Genomic DNA, 25,057 nt, shown 5'->3' with positions numbered 1-25,057 from the left:
GCCGTCCTGTGCCCACCAGCATGATAAACTGGTGTGATCCTGACTGAGCTCATTCATAAATGTGCTGCTGAATTAAACAAGTGTATTTCTTCACTCGTGGCTCAAACATCAAGGATTTTAGAGGGTGAACCAGTCTTGCTAAGTAATTTAGGCCATGGCACCGATGCTACACGTCATAAATGCAACCATGGCCTATAACTTGTTAGTCCTTCTACAGTCTCAAACACCCGGAGAAATGTGCCTGCAAGTATAACAGATTAGTTATACTACAGTATGTCATTCAAATGCTATGCGGGAGCTACATTCCTTGCATTTTAAAGCACTTCTGCCGATGAAAACTGAACTATATGATTTGTCTTTGGGCATTACAGAGGGAGGTACTGTGCATTTATTAGTTGTTTAAATTTATGTTTCATTTCACTGTAGGCTATGCACAATAATATAAGCTCAGGTCTCTGTGTGGGGCCACAATATCTCATGGAATGAAACTGAGAAACATACTTGTTTGCTCTTTGCCCTATATGTAGTTGGTCCTTGAAACTGTAGGTCAATATTTGCTGTGTGGTTTGTTCTGTAGTGCTCCCGTACATACAAGCCATGGATGGTACTCTCCTTCACGCCTGTTTGCAGTTTGCACAAGGTTCAAAGGTTACCCCGCGCGTGGCCACTGTTTGCTTGTTCGAGTAGCAGAGCACCTGGTGCCGTTTTTGCAGAAGTGGTTTAATGTGCATTATGAGTTCCCAGATTGAGTGTGCATTAACTTACATAGCCCTGAAAACCTTGTGACTTCACCCAGACATGGGCCAACTTCTTTTTTGTATGATCAAAGGTTTATAGCTACTCTGAAATGATCATAGACTGTGAATTGCAAAGAGGAAGAGACATTAACAAAATACATCTCCATATACGGACAATACAATAATACAATGTAGTGGAACATTTCAGTGTTTTGTGTACTAGATTTTATATTGCAATTATTTATAAAAGCCTTAAAACCACTTGACCGCCCTATGCTGGGGGGCGAACGCTCGGGGAAACAAATAACAGATCTACAAAGCTCAAGACGCGTGCAACGCAACACGTGAGCTTGTAGATTTCCTATTTTAACTGAAAATATTAGGTATGGGGAAAAAAGGGGGGCTAGTAGAGAGACTCCGGACAACGAAGTATATAGCCTTTAAGTGTTTAAAGTCATCAGTACCAATACACGTTTCATGGGTAAAAATGTCACAATTTGACTTTTCACAGCAACATGATGAGGTGACAGTACTGTGACATGTTCATCAGCTGTGCAAAGGTGATCAGAGTTTAGTCACCATGACATAAATGCTTTTATCAGTGTTTGGGTCGCAGCCTACATTTCCACAGAATTTTTACCTCTTTGACCTATGTTATGATCTGTCCTTTCTTCTACACCTGTTGCCTCGCAGAAATTAGAGATGGTTTACGAGCCGTCATCGCCTCACCATAGATTTCCATAGCCCTGTACTGTCCATTTTTCTCTCCACTGTGTGATTCACCAGTGTCTACTGTCTACTCAGCCTACTTCAGCTTAACCACATCCCTTTTTTGACTGGGGTCAGAGGTCTATCCTTGGCCTCCTCATTTTGTCCATGTACACTAATACATCTCTCTGCCCAAAATACCCAATCTACAAGCTCACAACACGTCACATCATGAGCTTGTAGATCTGCTATTTTTTAAAGACTAGGACGATGCTATAGGAACGCTGTCGGCTGAGAACGATACCCGTTGGAAACAATACCCGTTGTGAACTATACCCGTTGTGAACTATACCCGTTGTGAACTATACCCGTTGTGAACTATACCCTTTGGGAACGATGTTGGGAATGCACACCCCTCCGGTTATTCAATACCCATTCTCAGAGTAAAAAATCACACCCTGTGTGAAGGTAGCGGCGCCTTTGATACATTTTGTCATCGATATGTGTTTATAATGTGTTTATAGCCACGTGTCATGTGAAGCTTGACCAATCACTTTGTTGACGCACCTGACCAATCAGAACGTTGACGGACCTGACCAATCAGAACATTGACGGACCTGACCAATCAGAACGTTGACGGACCTGACCAATCAAAACGTTGACGGACACGGACAAAGTCAGGTATAGAGCAGGATCCGCTCTAGCGCCGCTAAAAATCACACCCTGTATGAAGTGAGTGGTGCCTTTGATGAGCCCCGTATTGACCCCGGTATTGATGTTGTCATCAATGTTTGTGGACAGACATAGAAAACAGACTAGAAAATGTGCTCCTCGGAGCATAAGTCTCCGCCAGCAGACCCGTGCTATTTTAACCAAAGGAAATCACTTACCCTATCTTTAACCATAGTTTTCTAGAAATGTTCTGATTCTTAGATTAGAACATCTAAGGATTAGAACATGTTAGCTTGGCTAACATGTTCAATCAGCCAAGCTAACATGTCCAATGTTAGCTTGGCTGATGGCACTGATGTCACTTCGAAACATATAAACAATGTTTCGAAGTGACACACCTATTTATAGGGCTCTATTTCGTCATGCGTCTCGCCAATCAAAGCACACCCTTTCAACATATTGTCACGTGTCACGTGATGCTTGACCTATGTTAGCTTGGTGGACATACGGACATACATACATACATACATACATACGGACACACAGACAAAGCCAGATATAGGAGTGGTTTCCTTCGGCACCACTCAAAAAATAGTACAGTAACCATTCATAGTCTGTTTCCCTTTTATGCCCATATATAGAGCATTCGCACTCACACGCAGAGATTTTGTGCACGTATACGATTTTGAAATAGCTAATTGTTTTTGAAAGATTGAACATCTTTTATTTTCTTTTGTCCAAAATAGGTATGCCATGGTTAATGTGGTTAAGACATTGGCTGATGGCAATGCTCCCACCTGGACTAAATGTTTGATGGGTGAATAAACCTTATAGTTCTTAGATCACCAACATTACTACCAACCAATATTAGGAGGGCAAGAGTCAAAGTGTGCCAATATTTCTGTCATCCTAATGTTTTATGAGACTGCTGAAAAACTAAGGGCTGAAGTTTGAGTTCAAACTGAAAGTTATGTGGGGTAAGAAAGGTTTTTTTGGAATGCAGGGAGTGACTGTAGTGTAAGAACCCAAGGCTGTCCGTTAGGTCATATACTGTAACATACAACCTAGGCATGTTCTTGTACATGGAAAACATTTTCAGTTAAACAGCTCCTGGCACCAGTATTATCAAAATCATTTTAATCCTTATAGTATCATAGGAAGTACATTTTATTACCAGTCATGTATGCAAAGGCAAAACATTTTATGCATAGTAGACAAACCGACAGCATAAGAAAGTGATGGCTATCATCTGTGTTGTCCACTAATGCAGACACTTGTTCTTGACCAACACAACACACCTGGACCAACTGAAGAGTTACCCTCTTCTCACAGAACCTGCTCTCATGAGACAGTTGATGGGCAGGCCCGTCATTCTCATGAGGAACGGAGCCTTTTGTCGTCTGTAACAAAGATTGGCCAAAATTGCTTTCTGTTGATGTGAAGACATGACCGATTTCTACCCATACAGAAGTGTGAGCTAAAATCAAATGTGATGACACATCTCTTCATATGAAGACATGGTAGGTTTTAACCAACTAGAGTCCACAACATAGAGCAAGACAATTGTAGGATGCTTTTTTGTGTATGTTTTATTCAAAAGTAATGAAGACACATCAGTCTGCGGTCCTGTGGCTACCAGCTTCTCCCCATCCTCCTGTCAATTACGTATCTATCACAAGGTTTATTTGGCAGTGATTGATGACTAGAATGACAAATCCCACCTTAACACATAGAAACAGGAAAACTACTGTTCATCCTTCACCTTTATTGGAAATTCTTGACATGTGAAACCCCCCCACCGCCCCCCCAAACTGGCCCCTGTCTGGCCCCAGATTTAGTGACTATAAATATATATATAAAAATGAAGTGTAAAAGATTTTGTTTGGTTCCTCCAGAAAAAAGCATTTGCAACAGTCAGATATTTTCTTGATGAGGGCAGTCACTTTTGCATGTTTTTAAAACTCAAAACAAATGGGACAGTGATTTTAAACAGCCAATAATGAATTTGCAATCATGTCACATACAGTTGAAAATGGGGGGGAAAACAACAAAGCAACCCAAAGCACATTTAAGAAAATCTGCAATGTCCAAATGAAGTCTGAAACCAGGAGGGGAAAAATGTGTTGTTACCAATGCTATAACAAACACTGGGGAAAAAGAAAAAGCAGCACGGCACAGTACATACAAAACAGGGCAAACAATGTATCTGTAACCAACTGCCTAATCAGTATATACACATCGCAACCCCCTACAAAAAACAATCTGAACATTCAAGAGGGAGCAAACCAATCCCCCCCCATTTGCTGGGCACAGTGGCTAGCAGATTTCAATGGACTAGCTGCTAACATTCTGTAAAAATGATTTTTTAGAAAAGCCACAGAAAAAGAGGCCTCCAGCTCAAATTTTGCAGGATTTGGGTCCCCTGGTACCTGGCTGCCCATTACGGGAAAGCCAATAGTGCATGGTGGACCCACAAAGCACCTGGCTCCACCATCATAGTTTACACAACATTGTCTAAGAGGAGGTCACAAGATTACTTCGACACCTTTGCACAATGCAGTTACAAATGCAGCAACAGACTGCCACCTGGTGTCACTGACAGGACACACTGCAGAGTTGGTTGCTGGGCCTGACTACAGGTCTAATCCACAAGCATTTGACTCGTCATACCATGTTTCCCTCCCAGATGCAAAATGTAAATAGGGCAGTTGTCAGAATAAGTCAAACTCTGATTTATAGATTGTCCGAGCGGACAAGGGGAGCCGTGGTAGGTTTTAGCCAAGAGATCTGGAGGAAGTGGTTAACAATTACAAGTATCATATACATGTAGCCGAATAAAATGTGCAAAGAAAAAGTTCAAACTTCAAAATGCCCGTTTATTTTTTTCAACAAACGTTGTGTTGTTTGTTTACAACACTGGTTACAATAGTTATCAATATGCATTTATTTTCAAAATAATCAAGTATGGTCCTGCCACTGTTGGCTTAATTGAAGTACATATCAAAAGGGTATAGTGCTGGTGAGCATAAGACAGATTAAGGGGTTTCTCCAATATGGCAGGGCAAATCTGATGACAATATTAATGAATACCAACCACAGACCAGAGTTCCCCGGCTCAAAAGCATCTCGTAACCAAGATCAACAAAGGAATTTAAAATGTCAGTTTAAGCCCGTCAAGGTCTCGCTAATTCAACACTTCAACCTCTATGCCAGCCCAAAATTCTGGCTGTTGACATACATATGACTCAATGTCATCCATAGATTTGTACTGGAACAGAGAGGAACTTGGTGATTGTAAAGCTCATTAGAAACCTAGCCCAGAGTGGTCTGCAGGGGACAGGAGATGGTGATGAACTAATTTCAACCATCTGCATTCTGGTTCCAAACCCTGGGACAGAGACCTCCATTCTGCTTGCAGGTATAAAACATAGATATGAATGCCTTAACAAAACAAAACACAGACAGAACACTTAATTAATCACCGTTATTAACGACAAAGCATAACACTTGAACAATGGGTGATTGTTACGGCTACAATTTTCTATTTTTTGCAATACCCGAGTAAACTGATGGCTGGATTCTGTGTGTAGCCTGAGGAAGACCTCCGATTAACACAGTAGGCTGGTGTTCCAGGGTCATGCAAATCAATCCTTTAGCAGAGGCCTGCTGCTCCAGGGTCATGTAGAGCAACCCTACAACAGATGCCTACAACTGTTCACGGTTTTCTTCCAGACTATTATTTTTTTTACCAACTCCACTCTTCTGGGGCAACAAGCCAAATGATGCTCTGCTCAGGAGGACCAGCTTATTGTGAGGTCATGAAGTGGGGAAGGAAATTAAAATTGAATACAAATTAAACACTCTTATTAAGAGCTCTCAGGACATCCTCGTTATATCAAATGTCGCACATTTTTTTCTTTGTTGAAAAACAAAATTCACCAATATTAAACGCATTACAAAATATAAATCAGTTTTCTATCTTGTTTGTTTTTCATCAAAATATGAACATAAATTCCCAAAACACAAAAAAGGTCTCCAGCTGACAGTTGAGTCCTGTTTGTCTGGCTATAGGAGGAGGAGGTTAGGAGGGTCCTCTCTGCTCAAACTCTTTTATTATTATTAGGTCTTTTTTTTTTTAGAGCGGTTCGGAAATTCAAAAGAAAATATTAAGGAGACGTACATAAAAAAGAAAAATCACCCTGGACTTCACGAGCGTTTCTGCCTTTTGGAATGTTGCTGGCTTGACCTGTCCTCGTCGCTACTTGCCCCCTTGCCCCTGTCCCCCCGACCTCCCTTCCGCCGAGTTCTCCGTGTGTCCCGCTCGCTATCACTCTCCTGCTCCTTGTAACTCCTCTTACTGGAGGTGGCGGTAGACCGCTTGCTCCTCCTCTTGCCTTCCTCCTCCTCCTCCTCCTCTTCCTCACTCTCGCTCTCATCTTCCCCCTGTCCCTTGCCATGTCGTGTTTTCTTTCCCTGCTCCACCGCCGCTCTCCTGCTACTGCCTGCCTTGCCGTTCTGCATCTTCTTCGCCTTCGGAACTTCCTCCTCCTCTTCCTCGTCCTCCTCCTCCTCCTCTTCTTCTTCTCCCTCCTCCTCTTCGTCCTCCTCTTCGTCCTCCTCCTCTGAGGTGACGGGAGCTCTGCTGACGCGTTTGCGCAAACGTCTGCGGAGGTAGTTGAGGCCAGGCAGCATCTTGTGGAGGAGCTCTGTGAGGCTCTGCTCCGTCTTGCCCAGGCAGGAGAGCACAGAGCTGCCCTCCTGGTTGTACTCCTCTGCGTTGGAGAAGACAAGCTTCATGTCTTCCAGGAAGTCGTGGCCGTGTCGGTAGGCACCCTGGCTGAACTTGTCCTGCATCGTTTGGAAGTCCATGGGGTTGGAGATGATGTCCAGGTAGTCCTCCGCCTCCTCAGTTGACACAGGCTCTCTGAGACATCGGGAGAAAAGACATTTGTTTTTACCAATTTAACCTTGGCCTCCCTATTTGGTAGCCTGGTAAACCCTCCCTCCGGAAATCTCATTTCCATTCGATCTCAGGAAGGAGTCTGGCATGATTGCTCATTCTGCAATATTGGCTGTGGGCTGGAGTTGGGCGGGAGTAATACCGTTGACTGACAACCCCTTCAACCAATGATCGTTTTTCCCCTTCAGCCAATCAGCAGTTCATGTTGACGAGCTCCAGACTATGTGACGCAACGGGACTTTTGGGACGGCCATGCCGAAAATAGGTTGCCTTATTGGGATACATGCGTGTCACTCCCCGCCCCTGCCGGTTCTCTAAATTTATATTTTTAAATAGGCTCTGTCATGATTAATTGACCACATATATGAAGTTAAACAACTAAATTCTATCCAAACGATATGTTAATAGTAAATTCCGTGCCTCAAAAAAGAAGTTTGAGAGCGTTTTAAAACCGAAAGTAAGAAGTGAAGGCACTCGCACAAATAACAATGGCTGCCGTTCGTCTTTTGTCGGCGGCTCTCAGGCTGCACTCGGCTTCATTCGGGCTCACTCGAACTCGCCACCTGATTGGCCAACGTAAGCTGTCAATCACAGAACGATGAGCGACGACGCTGATAGGCGCGGTTAGGTCCTGATTTCGCTGGAAACTCCCCAATATTGCAGAATGGGCGTTCATGCCAGACTCCTTCCTGAGATCGAATGGAAATGAGATTTCCGGAGGGAGGGTTTACCAGGCTACCTATTTGGTACATGTCATTATAGATGAAAACTTTCAAAAAGAAAATATTTTTTTAAAAGCTTGTAGATTGTAGTTTTTAAAAAACATTTCAAAGAATCTTTGAAATGTTATTTCTTTCAGGACAATCTAGCAATAGTTAGCCTGTTTTTACTCTACTAACCCACAAGTATTCTACCCAGATAACCATACAGTGTTGAAATATATCCTCTGAATAGCAATTTCTCCAGAATTATCTAGAGACTCAGTCTTTTAAAAACACGACATAATCAAGGTCGATAACATGAAACCATACTGCACAGTAGTTATTCACTGGGTGTGTTTGAGCACAAATCCAGGTGCAGTAAGCTGTGTTTTTACCTGAAAGGCCAGCTGTGGCGGAATTTGATGAGTTTTTGCAGGATCTCCTCACACTTCTCCAGCTCCAGCACCTGCTTGCGCACGCCTGTCCTGGAACTTTGACGTACCTGCATCCATACAACCAATCATTAGCACACAACTATCAATGGACCAAATTCAACTACTTCACTAATGATCAGATACTGACACCTAATTGTGTTACTAATCACACTTACTAGCTAATAAACATACCGACTAAATATGGTGTCAGGATTACATGTGTGCTAGCCAATAACAATGGTTCCCTGTGGTTTTATTTTGAAGGAGCAATGTGTAGGGGAATTGTGGAGCAATCTGTTAGTTTATTTTGGAGTTCACTCCATTGCCGCAATTGAATAGGTCTACATGACTTATAACACTGTTTTCCTACCCATGCTTCTGACTCAAAGAGGGTTAACACAATCAAGTGATAAACGTCAGATTACATTTGTTCTATTGTGCTCTGCTTAGTGTAATTGTAATAATAATGTAGCCATCTATACTCAAGTTATAGCTCTGTGTGCGTGTGTTTTAATTCCATCTTTGTGAGGATCAAGTGTTGCCAATGAGAAGGGAGGTGAATGTCTTTACAGGTATAGATAGAGTGTGTGTGTGTGTGTGTGTGTGTGTGTGTGTGTGTGTGTGTGTGTGTGTGTGTGTGTGTGTGTGTGTGTGTGTGTGTGTGTGTGTGTGTGTGTGTGTGTGTGTGTGTGTGTGTGTGTATTTTGTACTGTTTTTCCTCACCAGATCGTCAATGTCTGCAGGGCTGTTTGGACCAGTCCTCTGTTTACTGCTGCTTTTACTGGGCGGTGACTGCTTCTTGGATTTTTTCTTATTCGAGCTTTTGGATCGGGACGACGTCTGTTTATTTTTCTTTCTTGGTCTCACTGTGGGACATTATTATATCATATTTAAAGTTTTGTGAAAATTCTGGCCAAATGTTTTAACTTACATTTTCTTGTGAAAATGACCCGAACAGCACACCAAATGTAGGCCACAAAAACTAACCAAATAATGCAGGGGTCTTCACACAATGTTCTATTGGCAGGGATGGATGGATAGAAATATGAGGGGGAGAAAGGGGGCTGGTGTTTGAGCTTTACTTTCAGCCCTCTAATAAAAACAATGGTCTGTCACTCACTACACTCACTACCAAGTCTGAAATCACAGACGGATCACTCTGCCACATACTCTCTGTCAAGTCAGGGTGAGTGGCCCATAACATCAAAAAGGTAGCTGGAGGCCTGAGTAGCCCTACACAACAACACTGAGACAATGGAGACAGGGATAGGACAGGGGCCAAATTCTGCCCAAAGCATTCCTGTCATTCCCAGCCCTCAACACCCTCCCTGTTGTCCAGGGCCTTGTTTCACAAAAGCATCTTGGCAAATAATGTTTGTCTTATATTTATCCACTGACCTTGAATGTAACAAAAACTCCACTAACACGTTTCTGGAAACCCCTGACTAGGCTGTTGGACCACAGTTATAACTATTCAACTTACTTGTTAATGGTTCAGTTATAACTATTCAACTTACTTGTTAATGGTTCATGTTGGCACATGTTTTAAATGGCTATGGTTAGGGCTGGCCAATTGACTGAAAGTATATTGAAACTGATATTTAGAACCAATACACAACTTGATCTTACTCATATAGGTTAATCGATTAATCGAGAAGCAGTGTTTTTTTAATATATTTTAAACTTCTTATACAACAACAAATCAATACAAAAAAAAAATATAATATATTTCTTGTAAACGACTAAATCGATTAGTCTCATTAACCACTTAACCCCCTGTATTATAGCGTACAAAAACAAATCTGATCTACAAGCTCACACGTTTTCACTTTTTTGAATCATTCATTAACCGTAATTGAGGCAAAAGTCTGAAATAATCGTGATATTGTTGCGATATTGTCATATCGCCTAGATTCCCATGTTATATGCATTTTGTGTCATGTCTTAGATTCTGAAGCAAACTCCAGCACCATTAACTAACTTAATCAACTATTTAGGTTAATGCTTCCCATGATACTCACAGCTGTGGCCCATGGCCTTGTAGTCGTTCTCCTCCTCACTCTCCTCTTCTTCCTCATCAGAGTCCTCGTCCTCCAACTCTTCCTCGTCCTCCTCTTCTTCAGAGTCCTCCTTGTAGTTCCTAGAAAGCAGTGTTGAGTGTCAGCAGAAGAGGAAGCGCTAGTGCAGTTCCACAATGCACTACTATCACTGGCTGGATGCACATGTTGGACATGGACAATATATACATTTTATAATGTGATACTTATATATTGATGAATTATTTAAACACGGCACAAAAAGTTCGGAATTTTGTGTTTGGTAGATTATTTCTGTGACTGAAGAAGGCCGTGGGGCCGCTACACATGGGTTGTATCCCCTCAGTTTTTAATTCACTTTCAATGATGAAATAGCCATCTGAATAAAAGCGTTTGAACTTTTTCACTACATGTGCCAATACATTGCATGTAGGGAGCTACAGTGTGCTGTGCAGACCTTCTTTCATGTTTTCATTGTCGTCTTCTATTGTACTGGTCCAGCACCTGATTTTAAACAGTATTTGGATGTGTGTGATTACCATATAATGATAATTATTCACTAGAGATATTGAACACGTAGCCCAACAGTCTAATGTGAAATAATTCACTCATCCATCTTTCTGCTGCTTCCTCTTTAACCTGTGTTAAGGCCGATTCAGGCTTCTGCATCCAGGTGATACGGTAGCTACACAGAGGGTTATACTGTAGCTTATGTGCACCTCTTCATTTTATTTATCCAAGTGTAGCAGCTACACGGACACCCAGTTATTGGTGTGCTTGGTCCGTATCACTAATCTCTCCCTAGTCAAGATCAAAGGGAGCGATGCAAGTGGCAACAGATGTATTAAATTGTCAGTCTAGTCACATCTGGCTTAAAAGCACAGCAAATTCCTCCTCCTCCTCCTGCCTCTCGCCATGCTCAGTGGTCACAGAGACCTTCTTCAAAGTCTCTCTATATTATACTGTCTCTGCCAGGAGAAAGAGAAGAGTTACCTTCCACGAGAGGCACGTCTCGCTACAGCGGGCTGGCAGGCCGGACAGCGCCACTCCCCGGCAGGGATACGGTAGAGAGCCGGACGCAGGCAGAACAGATGGAATGCCTTGTTGCACTCATCGCACAAGATCAGCTTCTCATCGTCACCTGATAAAGGAACAACATATTAGTCTTAGTGGTCAATCAACCTGAGCATGGTCTTGAGGCCAACAAGTGGCTACTAGACTGAGACGTACACCAGAACCACTGGGTGATATTTAGCTAAAGAGTTGCCAACAGTCAATCAGGGTTTAGAAGGTACAAAATCCATGTCTGCTTAAAAATAAATTAACAAATAAACCTAACAAACAAGAGATGAACTGAAGGCTAAGATCCCTAAAGTGTGAAATGGCAGAATTGTAGCTGCCAAGGGACTAAAACACATCTTGTAGTAAGTAAGGTGGTTATATCTCAGCTTACATTTTTTATAGAACCAGTAAAGACTGTAAACAGACCAAAATAAGCATACGTGAAATTCAATACATACAAAACAACAATTTATACGGTACATCAGTACAATGGCTAATTGGCCATTAAACTAGAAATTGGACAAAAATTAAATCTGGTGCTCCTGTGAGGTGCATAGTGGAAACCAAGTGCCCTGGGATCTAGGAATGAAGTGTTATCGCCATCTACTGACTGGGTCTGGATTACACTGACTCAAAGAAAACCTCATTCACATGATTAGGTGGATATGCAGGCACCAACTAACTAATTAACTACCCAACCAGTTTTAAAGTGAGTTAGACAGTTGTATATAAATACCTGTAAAATATACCTCAATACCTGTGAAAATATGAAAACAACTTCATTTTGTTGTCAGAATTGGGGCCAATAATGTTGTGTTATTTACATTTCAGAATATTATTACATAGAAGAAAAATCCTTTTGCACACCTACAGAGACGGACAGGTGCGTCAGAGTAATTGAACTTGAAGAGCAGAAAGTAGGGGAGTCCCGCACACCGTCTTCACTTAACAATTTTTTTTGATAGGGATACAAAGTTTCGGTCACACAGACTGATGAAGGTCTGAGTGACCGAAACGTTGTATCCCCATCAATAAAGTTATTGATAAAAAAGGATACCCTTTTTTCTGCTCTTCAAGATTATTACAGCAAATCTGTCCCTTTAGCATTTTGCAAATTACATCAATTCAGATGCCACAATTGCAGATCATGATCATAATGTTAGTATTGCGTAGGAAAATTCAATATAGGGGCAAAAACTAGTTGAAATAATACATTTTAGAAATAAACTTAAAGACTTTAGGCCGGTCCTTCATATTGGCACAGTGATACGATTTGTTTTCATGGCATAGGTTTGTAAGGAGTTAGGAGGTTCTCTCCGCTGTTGTATATCCCCTGTATGGGATATACTGACGTATTGGTAGGCATAGATCACTGATCGACTAAGATCTGAAGTTTCATGTGTGAAGTCGATATATGTTTATTGTGGCTTACCTTTCCGGCGGCAGACTTTGCAGCGAGCATTCTCAGCAGACATGTCCCACTTGACGCAGGCGTCCAGCATGCCAAGCAGCACATGCATGCGAGAAAAGGTCTGTGCCTCCCTGATGGCTGTCTTCCACTTCTCCACTGCGGTTGCCACCTAAGAGGAAGAGGGTCACATCTCTTTTAACTCAATGGTTCTCAACATATTAAGAGATGCAGAAAATAAAGAAATGAACTGGACAAATTGGCACACTGTAAAATCTTCAGTGTTCATTTAACTTGAAAAAATGCAATGTTTTAACCTAAACGAAGAATCAGGTGGATGGAGTTTAGCGTAAGGCCTAAACACAAACCCGAGACCAACCGTCCTCCCAGTTCTCACCCTGGCTTCTTCTGCCAGTTTCTTCTCTTCGTCCACCTCCTCTGCTTTGCTGCTCTCCTCTCCTCCCTGCCTCCTCTTCTTCTTCTTGGGGGCCATGAACCCTTGCAAGAACTTCTTGATAACGCAGGCCTGGATGGTGATGACACACTCTCCAAAGTCTTTTAAGCTCTCCATCTCAGACACCTGTAGGGACAGACAGACAGACAGACAGACAGACAAGGACATGCAAGTCAGGTCAGGGGTTGCAGACTTGCCGCACTGACATATCTCTCACAGGTGTGTGAGTAAATATTCCTACTCATGTTTTAGGTTTTGTAACACCGGTTACATATCAATTGATGAAGCGCACCTGACTCTCTATGTCTGTGTTGTCATCCAGGTAGCCAAGGCCTCCCTTTTGAAGCCGTGAGGCCACCTCTGTGATGTCACTGCGCAGGTATTTGAGCAGCTCCTGGTGACCATCACAGGTCCTTAGGCCCAGCCTGCCCTTGCGGCTCAGATGGATGGAGTGGAGGATGTCCTGGTACCTGTATGTGGTGGTGGGGGGATTGGCAAAGGACATGGTTTGCATTGGTTTCATTTGTATATTGGCATTACGTGTTTTGTTGCTTTCCATATGCATCTAAGACATTTTATCTTTACTATATGAACATAATCTAATGTGCCTGTTTGTTCTTCAGTTTCCACACAAAGATGAACCAAATATCCGTTATCCAGTTGTGTTCTGCATTTACATTTGTACCAATTAATACATTTTCACAGGAGTACCACTGTATGTGGGTTTACCTGTTCTGTATTTTGGCCTTCAGGGCACTCTCTCTGACGCCGTGAGGATGAAGACTCTCCACCAGCTCATCTAGATCCGCTGGGGTGTCACAGATGAACCTGCAAACACACAGACATCAAGAAGCAGGAAACCTCCAAATTACATCTTTGACAATGCACAACAGCATGATATGCTTGTTGTTTACAATTTTATTGCCATGTGAGCTTCTACACCTATTAAATTGCTTTCCATCCTTTTAAATCAGGTAAAAGAAATCCATGCCCTTACCAGAGGTTTTGACCCTGATTGGGAACAGTGGTCTCTATGCAAACATCAGCTGCTGCTGCCCCCTGCTGGGCTCCCTCACTCATTGCACCATCGACACTGCCATCATCCTCCTTCTCAGCTCCTGCAGGAAATATAAGGAGTGGCAAAGCAGCAAGAAGGAGAATGCATTAGAAATAAGTTGTCTGCTGTGTTACTTTGGCATCCAGGAAAAATAAACACCCCATTCCCCTTCTAACTGCACGCACAGTCTTTGACCCATTAACCTGAGACCTGAGACCAACATAGTTTCCATTATGGAATGGGCACATTCTTCCTTACTACATAAATACCCACCGTGGGGAAGACAATTCAGGCATAGTGACAGAATTACTCACCCTCCTCTTCTTTTTTTACTTCAGCCTCTGCTGGTTCTTTTTGTACTTCAGCCTCTGCTGGTTTCTCCTCAGGAGGAGGGGTATAGCTGTAATCGATGCTTTCATGCACCCAACCCTTCTCGATATACAAGCCAGGAACCACATCAGAGAACAGCCAGTACCTGAAAAACAGTAACAATTAACCATGTAAATCCATTCGGATCATAATGTGTACGTTTTATCCGATCTAAACAGTCTATCAGTTTTGCTGTTGTACTGTATGTATCACATAGTCTAGTAGACCGAATTAAGCTGCACCGCAGTACAGTGGGTGTTCACACATATTTGAGTTTTGAGGAACCGATCATAGCACCTATAAACAACAAACCGATCAAAGCACCTATAAACAACGGAGAAGCATGGTTTTCTCCTTTGCATTGTTTATAGACAAGAACACACTGGCAATTGCAGTAGTACAAAATAAAAACATATCCATCCACCATGCATTCTTAACGTATTAGTGAGGCGATTCTGACCTGTTGTGATTTCTATCAGTGCCCAGTGGGATTCTGCGGAGGACAAGCTTGTTTTTGGTGATACCTTCCTGGAAGGCCCGCTCTGCAGTAGCCTTCTGCTTACGGAGGCGCTCCTCCTCTGCCTCCTTCTCCATGCGTTCTGAGAGGCAAAACACACACACACACACACACACACACACACACACACACACACACACAGTGAGAGAAGCACCCGACACTGATTTTGTCTAACAAAAACATATGGCCATGTGTGTACAGCCAAGTATCTGTTATTCACATATTCACTGCCCCCTAAAATACACCGGTATACACATGATTTGTTCTACACAATTAGACCTTTGTTAAAAATTAGAAACTCCTTCCATATAAAGAAAAATGAATAGTCTTCCATCTGTCAAAGTACATTTCCCATTTCAATCTGTAAGGATTGACCCAGATTGTGTTGTGTCGCTGACCTTTGTTCTGCCTGTCGTGCTCCTCTTTATCCTTCTTGGCCTGGATGGACATCAGTCTTCTGCTCTTCACCGAGCTGATCATGTCCTCTGGCTCGGGTTCAGGTTCAGGTTCCACCTTCTTGTTCTCCTTCTTAGCACTCCCTTCTTTCTTTTTTTCTCCTTTTTCTGCTTTAAGTGGACCTCCCTCCTCTTTACCTAATAATAAAATAAAATAAAGTGGAGGCACAAAGGATAAAGTTACACTACAGCAACATTTTCCCTCATAAACCACATTCCATCAATACAGTGATTTATATAAATGGTAAAATGGTAAATGGTGCATTTATATAGCGCTTCTATCCAAAGCGCTTTACATTGATAGTGCCATTAACCCATTCACACACACATTCATACACCGATGGCGGAGGAAACCATGCAAGGCACCAACCTGCTCATCGGGAGCAATTAGGGATTCAGCGTCTTGCTCAAGGACACTTCGACACTAACTCTAGGGGAGCACCCCAGCCCGGGATCGAACTGGGAACCTTGCGGTTTTCCAGCTCACACTACCCGGCCACTCTACCCCTGAGCCACTGCCGCCCCATATATAGCTTCGGTACTTGTATTTCATGACGATTAGCGAAAGAATGCTAAATAACCGTTGCTTAACATTTTTTTTACGTTATGGCGGTATCAAATACCAGCACAAGCTAGGGCTGGCCCCGAACGTCATAAGGTTTAAGCGTTCGTTTCGTTATATTGATATATCGTTAGATCTCAATTAAAAAGGTTCAGACATTCGCATATATATCTATTGTTTTCATCTTCATGCTTGATAAATAAATAAAAATAAATAAATAACACACACTTGAACATTCATTTGGGGGGTTAAAACAAACCTCTGAACCCTAATAAATAGCTTTGAGGCCAGGCCTGGCACAAACAACAATTCTACATCTTGGTCCAATAATCATGATGTATCAAGAGACCTGGTGATTCCCACCTTTTCCCTCCATCTCCTTACGCCTCATCTTCTCTGCCTTCTTTCGGTCGTTCACCTCCTTCAGTCTTGCGAGATGTTCTTTCCAGAGCTCATGCGTGCGCTGCTGCATGGCGTCTACGTGATCCTCCACCGAGTAGGTCATGAGGATGCGGTGGCACAGTGCTGCCATCAAGCTCATCTTCTCCTGCGGGTTCAGCTCGAACACCTCAGACGTTTCCAGTCGATCCAGGAACTCACTGGTCACCACGTCATCGAAGCCGCCCAGAGCTCCCCAGTCCTCCGACCCCTGGCGGCTCTCCTCGCCGTGTGCGTCCGACGGTCGCAGGCACAGACGCACCAGCTCAGACACAGAGTGCATGGTGAGGGGGATCTCAGACAAAGCCATGTCCAGCTCGCTGTACCCTTCGGCCAGCTCGTCCTGGAGCAAAGTCTGGAGCAGGACCACCAGCACACGATTCAGGTAGTGGAAACCGCCCGCTTCCCCGGCCAGCGCCTCCGTCAAGGCCACGGCTGTAATCGGGTACTGGTCATCTGGCATCAGCAGCCCTGCGTAGCAGTGGAGGAAGTCCACTACCATAGCCACTTCACCGAACAAGGCATTGGGCAAGCCCTCAGGCATATCAACCAGTTTGAACGTGGGCAGGCTCTTGCCGTCCAGGATCTCTTGGTCTTCGTAGCGGCGTGACTGCTCACGGCGGACCATCATCTCCTTCTCGCGGCGCTCCTTTGCCCTTTTCCGCAGCTTCTGCTTGAGCTCCTCCTGCCTTTCCTCTTCACTCATGGCTGCCAAGCGCTTCTTCTGCTCCAGCTGCTCCCAGCGTTTCTGCACCAGCTCCTTCAGCTCCTCGGGCAGGCGGCCCTGGTCGTCTCGGGACAAGGTCTTGGCGGCCTTAGAGATGAGGGAGGACAGGGTGTTCCTCTTGTCCTCTTTGCCCTTGTTCTCCTTGTAGTAGCGCAGGAGGTGGAGTGCCATGGGATGCAGGGGCTTCCCCAGCTTGGGTGTCCCTGTGCTGGAGCTGCGAGCTCTCTTCTTGGGGCTGCCAACAGGCGTGCTCTTGCTCTTGGCCAGGTGCAGCAGGGTCATTTGCTTCATCTTCGGCGACTTGGCGCCCGCTTTGCTGTCCTTTTTAGAGGCCTTGAGGGCGTTGAGCTTTTTGTCACTGCTCTTTCTTTCTCTCTTCTTGCCCTCTTTCTTCTCACCTTTGGCTTTTTCCCCTTTTCTTGATTTTGGGGTCGAGGGCGCTGAGGTTTTACCTTCTCCTTTCTTGGGGGTTCCACTGTTCTTCACCTTCAATGGAGATCCATTCATTTTCTGAAAAGGCATAACACAGACAGTTAGTGAAGTGGCATATTTTTTCATTCCATTCAGGATATTAACATGTAGCTCGGCAAGAGGTTAGCCGTCTCTGTGTGCATGTGTCTTTCTAGAGCTATGTATGTTTTATAATGTAATAATTTATATCTGCAAAGTAACTAGTAACTAAAGTTTTCAAATAATTGTAGTGGAGTAAAAGTACAATATTTGCTCTGAGATGTAGTGGAGTAGAAGTAAAAACTATAGACAAATGGAAATACTCCAGTAAAGTAAACGTACCTTAAAACTGTACTTAAGTACAGTAATTGAGTAAATGTACTTAGTTACTTTACACCACTGCTTGCCGTGGATATCACCGAGGAGTGATGTGCCGAGTGGGTAGTCGGTCTTATCAGCGACAGTCAATTACAATTGTTTTGAAATGATTGCACATCCCTACCATAGGTTTCATCAAGTGCATGAGGATGAAAACCAACCTGCATGTGTCCCCAAATGGTGGGACTCAAGGGCATGGTCAGAGAATCTTTCTTCTTGTTTTTCTTCTCTCCCTTCTCATTGCCAGACTCCTCTGATCCTGGGGTGTCAGGGGTCTTGAGCTTTTTGCTGGGCCTTCCCTCAGGAGATGTCAAACTCTTACGCTTTGTTGAGGGATTTTCAGCTAAAAACTTATGATACAAAGAAAAACAATCAGTGACATACATAATTATTCAACAATAAGGTCAGTATAACAAAACGACAGGAAAATGTCAGATTTATTTCCGGGAAAAAAATTATATATCCCCCCCCCCCCAATTATCCCTGATTGTTAGCAAATTACCTTGTGTGGATCAAGGAGGAAGTCACTGAATTTGCTTGGCAGACTGAACTTCTTTACTAGTTCATCCTCCACCACCCAAGGGGCGCTCTCTCCCATACCCAGCCTCAGAGCATAGTGTCTGATAAAGTAACGCATGATCTCCTTGGTTGGAGGGCGCTCTGATCTAAACAGGCTGTCGACAGGGACATCACTGATCACCTGATATGGGAGGGTCATAAACAGGAAACTCATTACACCTTGCATGGATTAATAATGACATTGAATGTTTTCTCTGACAGTTTTTGGAAAAATAAATGAAAGACACTAACCTTATCCTCGCTGACCAGTTTCACATCATACTTATGAGGAAGAAATTTTGGCATCACCCATTTCTTCTTCTCTTCCTTTACAACATTAGGGAGCTTCCTTGGTGAGCGCCGTGCTCGGTCACCTATAAATAAAATATTTCAACCAAAAATCATACTGGTGAGACAAGTCCAGGTTGTGCCTTGGGAGTTTATGACAGCCACGCATTATTATTACAATATACTGTATAGATTAAATAAATATACAAAATGTTTTAAAAATGTATTCACTATATCGCTGCATTATAACATCATTCCTTGAGTGCACTAATTTATAAAGTAAAGAAAAGTAATGTTCATTCAGCTGGTACTCACTGAGACTCTCCCTCCTGTTCTCCTCCTCTCTGGAAGGTTCTTTCCTCTGATTCTCCTGACTGGCGTTCTCCTTGTCACTGGATGGAGAGTCGCAGGCTCCCTCAAGCTTCTTCTCCCCAGCATCACCTTCCGGGTTCTCCAGGGGGTGGATCTTTGCAACAGTGACTCGCAAACTTTTATCCTTGCCAACCTGAACACAGCAGGAGTGGGATTCAGTTTTAATTTTTTTTTCCAGATCACCAACATGTTAATTGTACTGTTCACTTAATTAGGGCAGGGAAGACAAAAAAAAATAAGAGTGGAGAAAATGGGAAATAGAAAATAAGAATAGAACAGAGGTATACATCGGAAATATGATCACTTTCTCATTTGTGAATAACAATCAGTGAATTGCTTCACATTTAATCAATTTTGTTAAATGATAGTCCATCTCAATTTTTTTCTAAAAATCAAATGCAAATAAAATCAATGATCAAAGACGAAGATATACTGACCAGGAAGTCACACTCTTCACCCACAGCGTACTTGGTAAGGACCTCAACCCAGGCCATTTCCACCAGTTTGTCCAGAGACACTGTATTGTGGTGGACCATCTCCAGGATTGGCTTCTCAAACCACTGGGGATACTCCTCTTGGAGTCTGTAGGGGAAAAGATTGGCAAAGATCACTTTTGATACCTTCCATCACACAAGGAACACCACTATAAGTACTAGTCCATACCCTCCATTTCCACCCACCATCCATCAGGGCTATGGGACTGCAGCCACGACTACAGATCCCATAGCCTGTGAGGACCGTTCACAAAAAAAACTCTCATTAACAGCTTACATTTGGGAAAGGGTTAAACGTGGCTTGGTCACTCTCTTCATATGCCAATAGGAAATGTCTGTGTGCAAGTTCAGATCGATTGGTCAACCCACAGAGCAGAAGAATGAATGAGGACAATGAAAGACAGAGGTTTCCCCATTTTATACACTGCTGTTCTTTTGTCCTTTCCCTTTGTTTGATATGGTAAAAAAATATATATAGACACTGTTTCTGGTGAAAGAAAATGTCTGCCCTCCCTAGCACAGAAACATGTCCACAAATGTTTATATACTGTACCTAGCCCCTGGCATGTAGAAATAATACATTTTTAAAAAGCCTAATACATAGGCGTGTAATTTGATTTCATTATTTTTTCTCCTTCCAGACTTGTTGGGTCAATCTATTAAAACGATAATTATGAATTCATCTTGTTATACGAGACAGTCCAGGTTACAGACCACCCATCAAATTCAAACTTTTTGATCTGCCACATGCTACGGTGAAATTAACCATGGTTTTCCTGATGGGGTGGGTGCCGTTATACCCAACTCTGCTTTCGCCTCAGCAACTACAGACAAGAGCCTTACATAATAGGGTAACAAAGGATTAAGACTGACCAGTAGAGGGAGCAAATTCACAGATTACTATAAAGAGACATGTCTTAAATAGAGCTCCTGATCCCGCCTGCTTGAGTCCATTAGGCAATGCTGCCTTGCCACAGTACTGAGGTCTTAGCTGGACACAGTGTGGTTTGTACGTCTAATTGCCTGGTTGCCTATGCAACCTTGGGCTGCTTGTGATGCTATAATGCATGCATTGAGTGAACGCAATTTCGACTTGGTTTTGCTTTCTCCTTGTGACACAGAAAGAAAAATACATTATCTACAGCCCATTCCAGATTCAGGGATGACTCAACCATATGCCCTCCAAATAGAATGGGAGGAGTACCAGATTTGCCCAATCACAACACAGCAGGTAGTCATGTGACCTTTGCTGAGAACACTGTGCCCGTTTCTGATGCTACTACAAGCTTTTGTGTGAAAGACCTTTATATGGTTATAATCAAAACAGTATTTTTGGGGTCAAGTGGCACAAGAACAGTTATAGGACTGAGCTTTTAGACAGCTGAGACAAATCAGAGTTTGAGATTCCAGTTTTGTGACATCCAACATGCACACAATTATGCTCCTGTAAGACTGGTGCTATTTCTAAATCTATAATTATAACTGTATTATTACAGTCATAGATTTTGAATTGATAGATTCATCTGTAGATTCACAAGTCAATCTACAGATGACACATGCAAATACAGTGATCTGTATATTCACGTCAATGAACAGATTAAAATACTAACAGTTCAGTGACTTCTTGCTCCTCCTCCCATGCCTCTTTGTGCGTCAGCTGGTTGCTGCCAGTGCTCTTGCATGTCCAGATGCGCTCGCTGTACCTCTGCAGGCGTGCCTCATATTCTCTGTAGTCATTCTGTCAAGGGCCTTGTAGTCAAGAATGTGAGTGGGACAGCACAAGAAAAGGTATAGCGACAATAATGGAGGTAGTGCCAAGGTTAAGATAATGATCATCTACGTTTAAAAGAAGTTGAATGAGAGTTGTATGACCCAAAAATGTATATTTCCTCAATACTCCTTATTTTAGTAACTACTATACCCCCTCAATCCTGTCTGCTCACCAGCCAGCCACTAGAGACCCTTTATCCATAATTAATGCTTTATGTACCCCTTGATGTCAATAATTAAAAGGGTAAGAGACTCAGAGCATCCCGCACGTTAGATCACTTCATAACACAGCCACATTATGTTATTCACTTAAGAATTAGATCATGGATGTCTACACAAAGGAAAAACCTGTGGAAAGAAAGTGGAAAATTCCACCCAAGTAAATCAATGAGAGCTTCTCTCTAAAATCAAACTAAAACGGAAGAAGAAATTCACATTCAGGGACGCTTATTAATGCATGCCATGTGATTATTAAAAACTTTGGAGTGTCATGTTGTATCGACAGCAAATTATGCCAGTTTTGAGTGGAAAACTGAATTTCATGTCAATGTAATTAACGGTTACTATAATGACATATTCAGAGGTGGACCTAAACAGGCTTGTCAGGGAGTTCCTTGATTGAAACGGCAGATTAAAGTATTGCTACAAATAAACAAAACAACTGTCCATGTGTCTCATCACCTGTCCTGTCCTGTCCTGCACTGCACTACAACTATAATTTACAATGGTGTTGCAATGTATCGCAATCTGGAAGTCGAAGCTATAAACTATTACATTATAACTCTCTTTGGGCTGGTCATTGGTCAAGCTGGCAGTACCAGTTTTTGTTTAAGTTAACAGATACGCTCCTGTTTTTTTAACAGTTAGGGATGTCGGTTATTTCCTGCTTTATTCTACGGCAGAAACAAGGAGTCAGTCAGTCAGTCACTAGTTTCCTCTTGGAATGATTTACACCTAGTCAAATATCGACGACAATTTCGTCGACCGAGTATAAATGACTGAATGGGAGCAGCCGGCAGGCTAGCCACAGCGGAGGGTGAGGTTCCGATTGGAGCTACCGGCAGGCAGACTACGTAGCATACTGACTGGTCTGGAACACATAATGGGCTAGCTAGCTAGCTAGCTGCTAACTGGCTATCCCTACTTCAAGTCAGTGACTGGGTATAGTAGTTAGTATTAACATTTAACAGCCAACTGGCCAAACAACAACAATAATAAAACATCATGACCTGCTAAGAAGTGAAAACTTGTTTTTAAGGATGTGGTTATGTAACAGTGAAAGGTGTTAAAGCACCAGCCATGTGATTACTTATTTTTTGTCTTAGACAATAGCCCTGAAACATGACTGTCATGAACCATGGCTAAGCAGACAGTGATGTAAAACTGTGTCCATCATGCAAGACAGTAGAGCAGCCAATGTACAACATAACTGTGAACATGCAGCCACTGCCAGCAACACAACTTAACCACTTAAACCCTAGCTCTGGTCCAAAGCGTTAGAAGGAGTTCTCCTTAACGCTATGTTACTTTCGCGCCGTTGCCCGCGCACCCACGGTAGCGCAGGCTGCGCAGCCTCTCGTCTGTAGTAAAAATAAAAAATACAATTTCGCTACTCACCAAAGCAAATACAGTTTTAAGATGCTGAACGCCTACTTTCCTTAGTGGGAACACTCAGAGACCCCCACCTCACGTCTAAAATACACGTTTTGACCAAAATGTAAAATAATCCATCGGATGGAAAAAATCTTGCCAATAGAAAGATTCCATTGACCGGATCTGTAGGGGGCGCAGTGGAGTAACTAAAACATTTTACCAACCGGTGTATTATTTTACATTTTGGTCAAAAAGTGTATTTTATACGTGAGGTGTGGGGCTCATCAACATCTTAAACCCGTCTTTGTTTTGGTGAGTAGCGAAAGTGTATTTTTTTGTACTTTTGCTACAGACGAGAGGATGAGCAGCCTGCGCTACCGCGGGTGTGCGGGCAACGGCTCGAAAGTAACATAGCGTCAAGAACTCCTAAATCCCATCCAGCATCGGTATTGTGGGGGACGCTTTCGCTGAAAATAGCCGATCGACAAGCTCACAACGCGACGCGTTGAGTCGCATTGTGAGCTTGTCGATCGGCTATTTTCAGCGAAAGCTTTCCCACAATAACAGACGACAACACTAGTATTGAGACCTGAGGGGCTCCAGTTACCCATATGGGGTTTAAGTGGATAACAAAGTCATCAGATGTGTGTCTATGCGTCTGTACCGGAGGTAACTAGGCTTAACTAGGTCAGTAGTAGTGTTTGATCGCAGCATGCCGACTGGTGAGAGGGTCTGTGCTGATCAGAGACATGCTGTGTGTGTGTGTGTGTGTGTGTGTGAGAATCCAAGGATACTCTTTGTTCCTGAAGGCCTCCGCGGAGTGTTGGATGATGTAGACCTCTCCTCCTCCCGGGCCTGGTGGAGAGGCTAGCGGCTTAGCCAGCGGATACGGTTTCCGGCCTAAAAGCGGTGCCATGATCGCGGACGCGAGGTGGCACCGATGACCGCCTCAACGGGAACAAAAAAAAACGTCCTAGCACCAATAACTACGTTACACGTAAATCAAACTTTAGATGCCCTTTGCATGAGATCCCGAGTGACCCGATCGTGTCACCGACTAACGTTAGCACGTCGATCCCCACGTTTACCGTTACCGCCGGCAGGCCCCGGTTGGTTGGTTGGTTGGTGCTCCTCTCAACGTGTAGCAGCTAAAGCTAACGTGCTAACGGCAGGCTGCGTTGCTACTAGCTCACTGCAAAACAATAACACAGCAGCACTTCTGTCTAGAAGCCTCATCACATCCTTCTGCTGTTCTTCTAGGACTCCTGTGCCATGTTGATTTCACAGGACGTGTCCGATCGCAGGCTTGGTGGTTAAGAGTTGCTCCGAGTCCGGATAGTTCGCGAAACTTTTATCTCCTCCGTCCTCGGACTGGAGATGAACAGATGAAAAAGCTTTGATCTTCCAACTCGCGGCTTTCCTCCAGCAGAGGTCTGGTCTGGCGCGCTCTACGCGGCTGCACGCTGTCTTCTTCTTTACTAACTAGATCTATTGTGATGGTTATGAAACCACTTGTCCTGGTGGCATTTCCTGTGGTTGACAGGTCTTCTTGTTCAGGAGAGAACACAGCGTTCGCTATTCTTACAAAAAAGTGAATTTGATCAATCAAGAGGTTAATTCCTTCTTTACTGAAATGGCGGGAGTTTCTCTATTCCACCGGCACAATATTTCGTACAAGCAGACCTCCGTTTCCCCGGCAGCACGCAGCAGCGTCCCGCCCTTTGGCTCATTTGATTGGTCTAGTGAGTACAGCGCCCTCGGCCATTGTGGCTTCGAACAGTCATTCATTGGTCATTACAACTGTCTATTGTCAAACTCAAACCACCCCTTGAAGTAAGTCACGCCCCTTATAGAATA

At 43.3% G+C, this 25,057-nt stretch overlaps 1 protein-coding gene across 2 annotated transcripts; it reads right to left on the bottom strand.

The window, feature by feature from the left end:
• Window positions 1–3,680: 3,680 nt before the first annotated feature.
• baz1b (bromodomain adjacent to zinc finger domain, 1B) lies at window positions 3,681–24,890 on the bottom strand. 2 transcript variants are annotated; one of them, XM_084065075.1, is made up of 21 exons: window positions 23,995–24,890; window positions 21,448–21,564; window positions 19,781–19,925; window positions 19,287–19,476; window positions 18,936–19,057; window positions 18,628–18,825; window positions 18,287–18,475; window positions 16,496–17,807; window positions 15,514–15,708; window positions 15,059–15,197; window positions 14,544–14,704; window positions 14,170–14,290; window positions 13,902–14,000; window positions 13,465–13,642; window positions 13,116–13,298; window positions 12,743–12,890; window positions 11,242–11,389; window positions 10,234–10,352; window positions 8,936–9,078; window positions 8,174–8,280; window positions 3,681–7,041 (listed from the first exon to the last, which is right to left on the bottom strand). In XM_084065075.1, the coding sequence occupies exons 1-21, from the start codon at window positions 24,114–24,116 to the stop codon at window positions 6,324–6,326; spliced, it is 4,854 nt and encodes a 1,617-aa protein (XP_083921201.1). In that variant the 5' UTR covers window positions 24,117–24,890; the 3' UTR covers window positions 3,681–6,323. The 2 variants fall into 2 exon arrangements, with proteins under 2 accessions (XP_083921201.1, XP_083921202.1); XM_084065076.1 differs by having other exon boundaries at window positions 14,170–14,282; window positions 14,563–14,704.
• Between the last annotated feature and the right edge of the window lie 167 nt (window positions 24,891–25,057).

Source organism: Gymnoscopelus microlampas (genome assembly GCF_963454915.1).
Source record: "Gymnoscopelus microlampas genome assembly, chromosome: 8".
Classification (NCBI taxonomy): domain Eukaryota; kingdom Metazoa; phylum Chordata; class Actinopteri; order Myctophiformes; family Myctophidae; genus Gymnoscopelus; species Gymnoscopelus microlampas.
The sequence above is the reverse complement of the archived record's forward strand: the minus strand, read 5'-3'. Positions and strand labels throughout refer to the sequence as shown.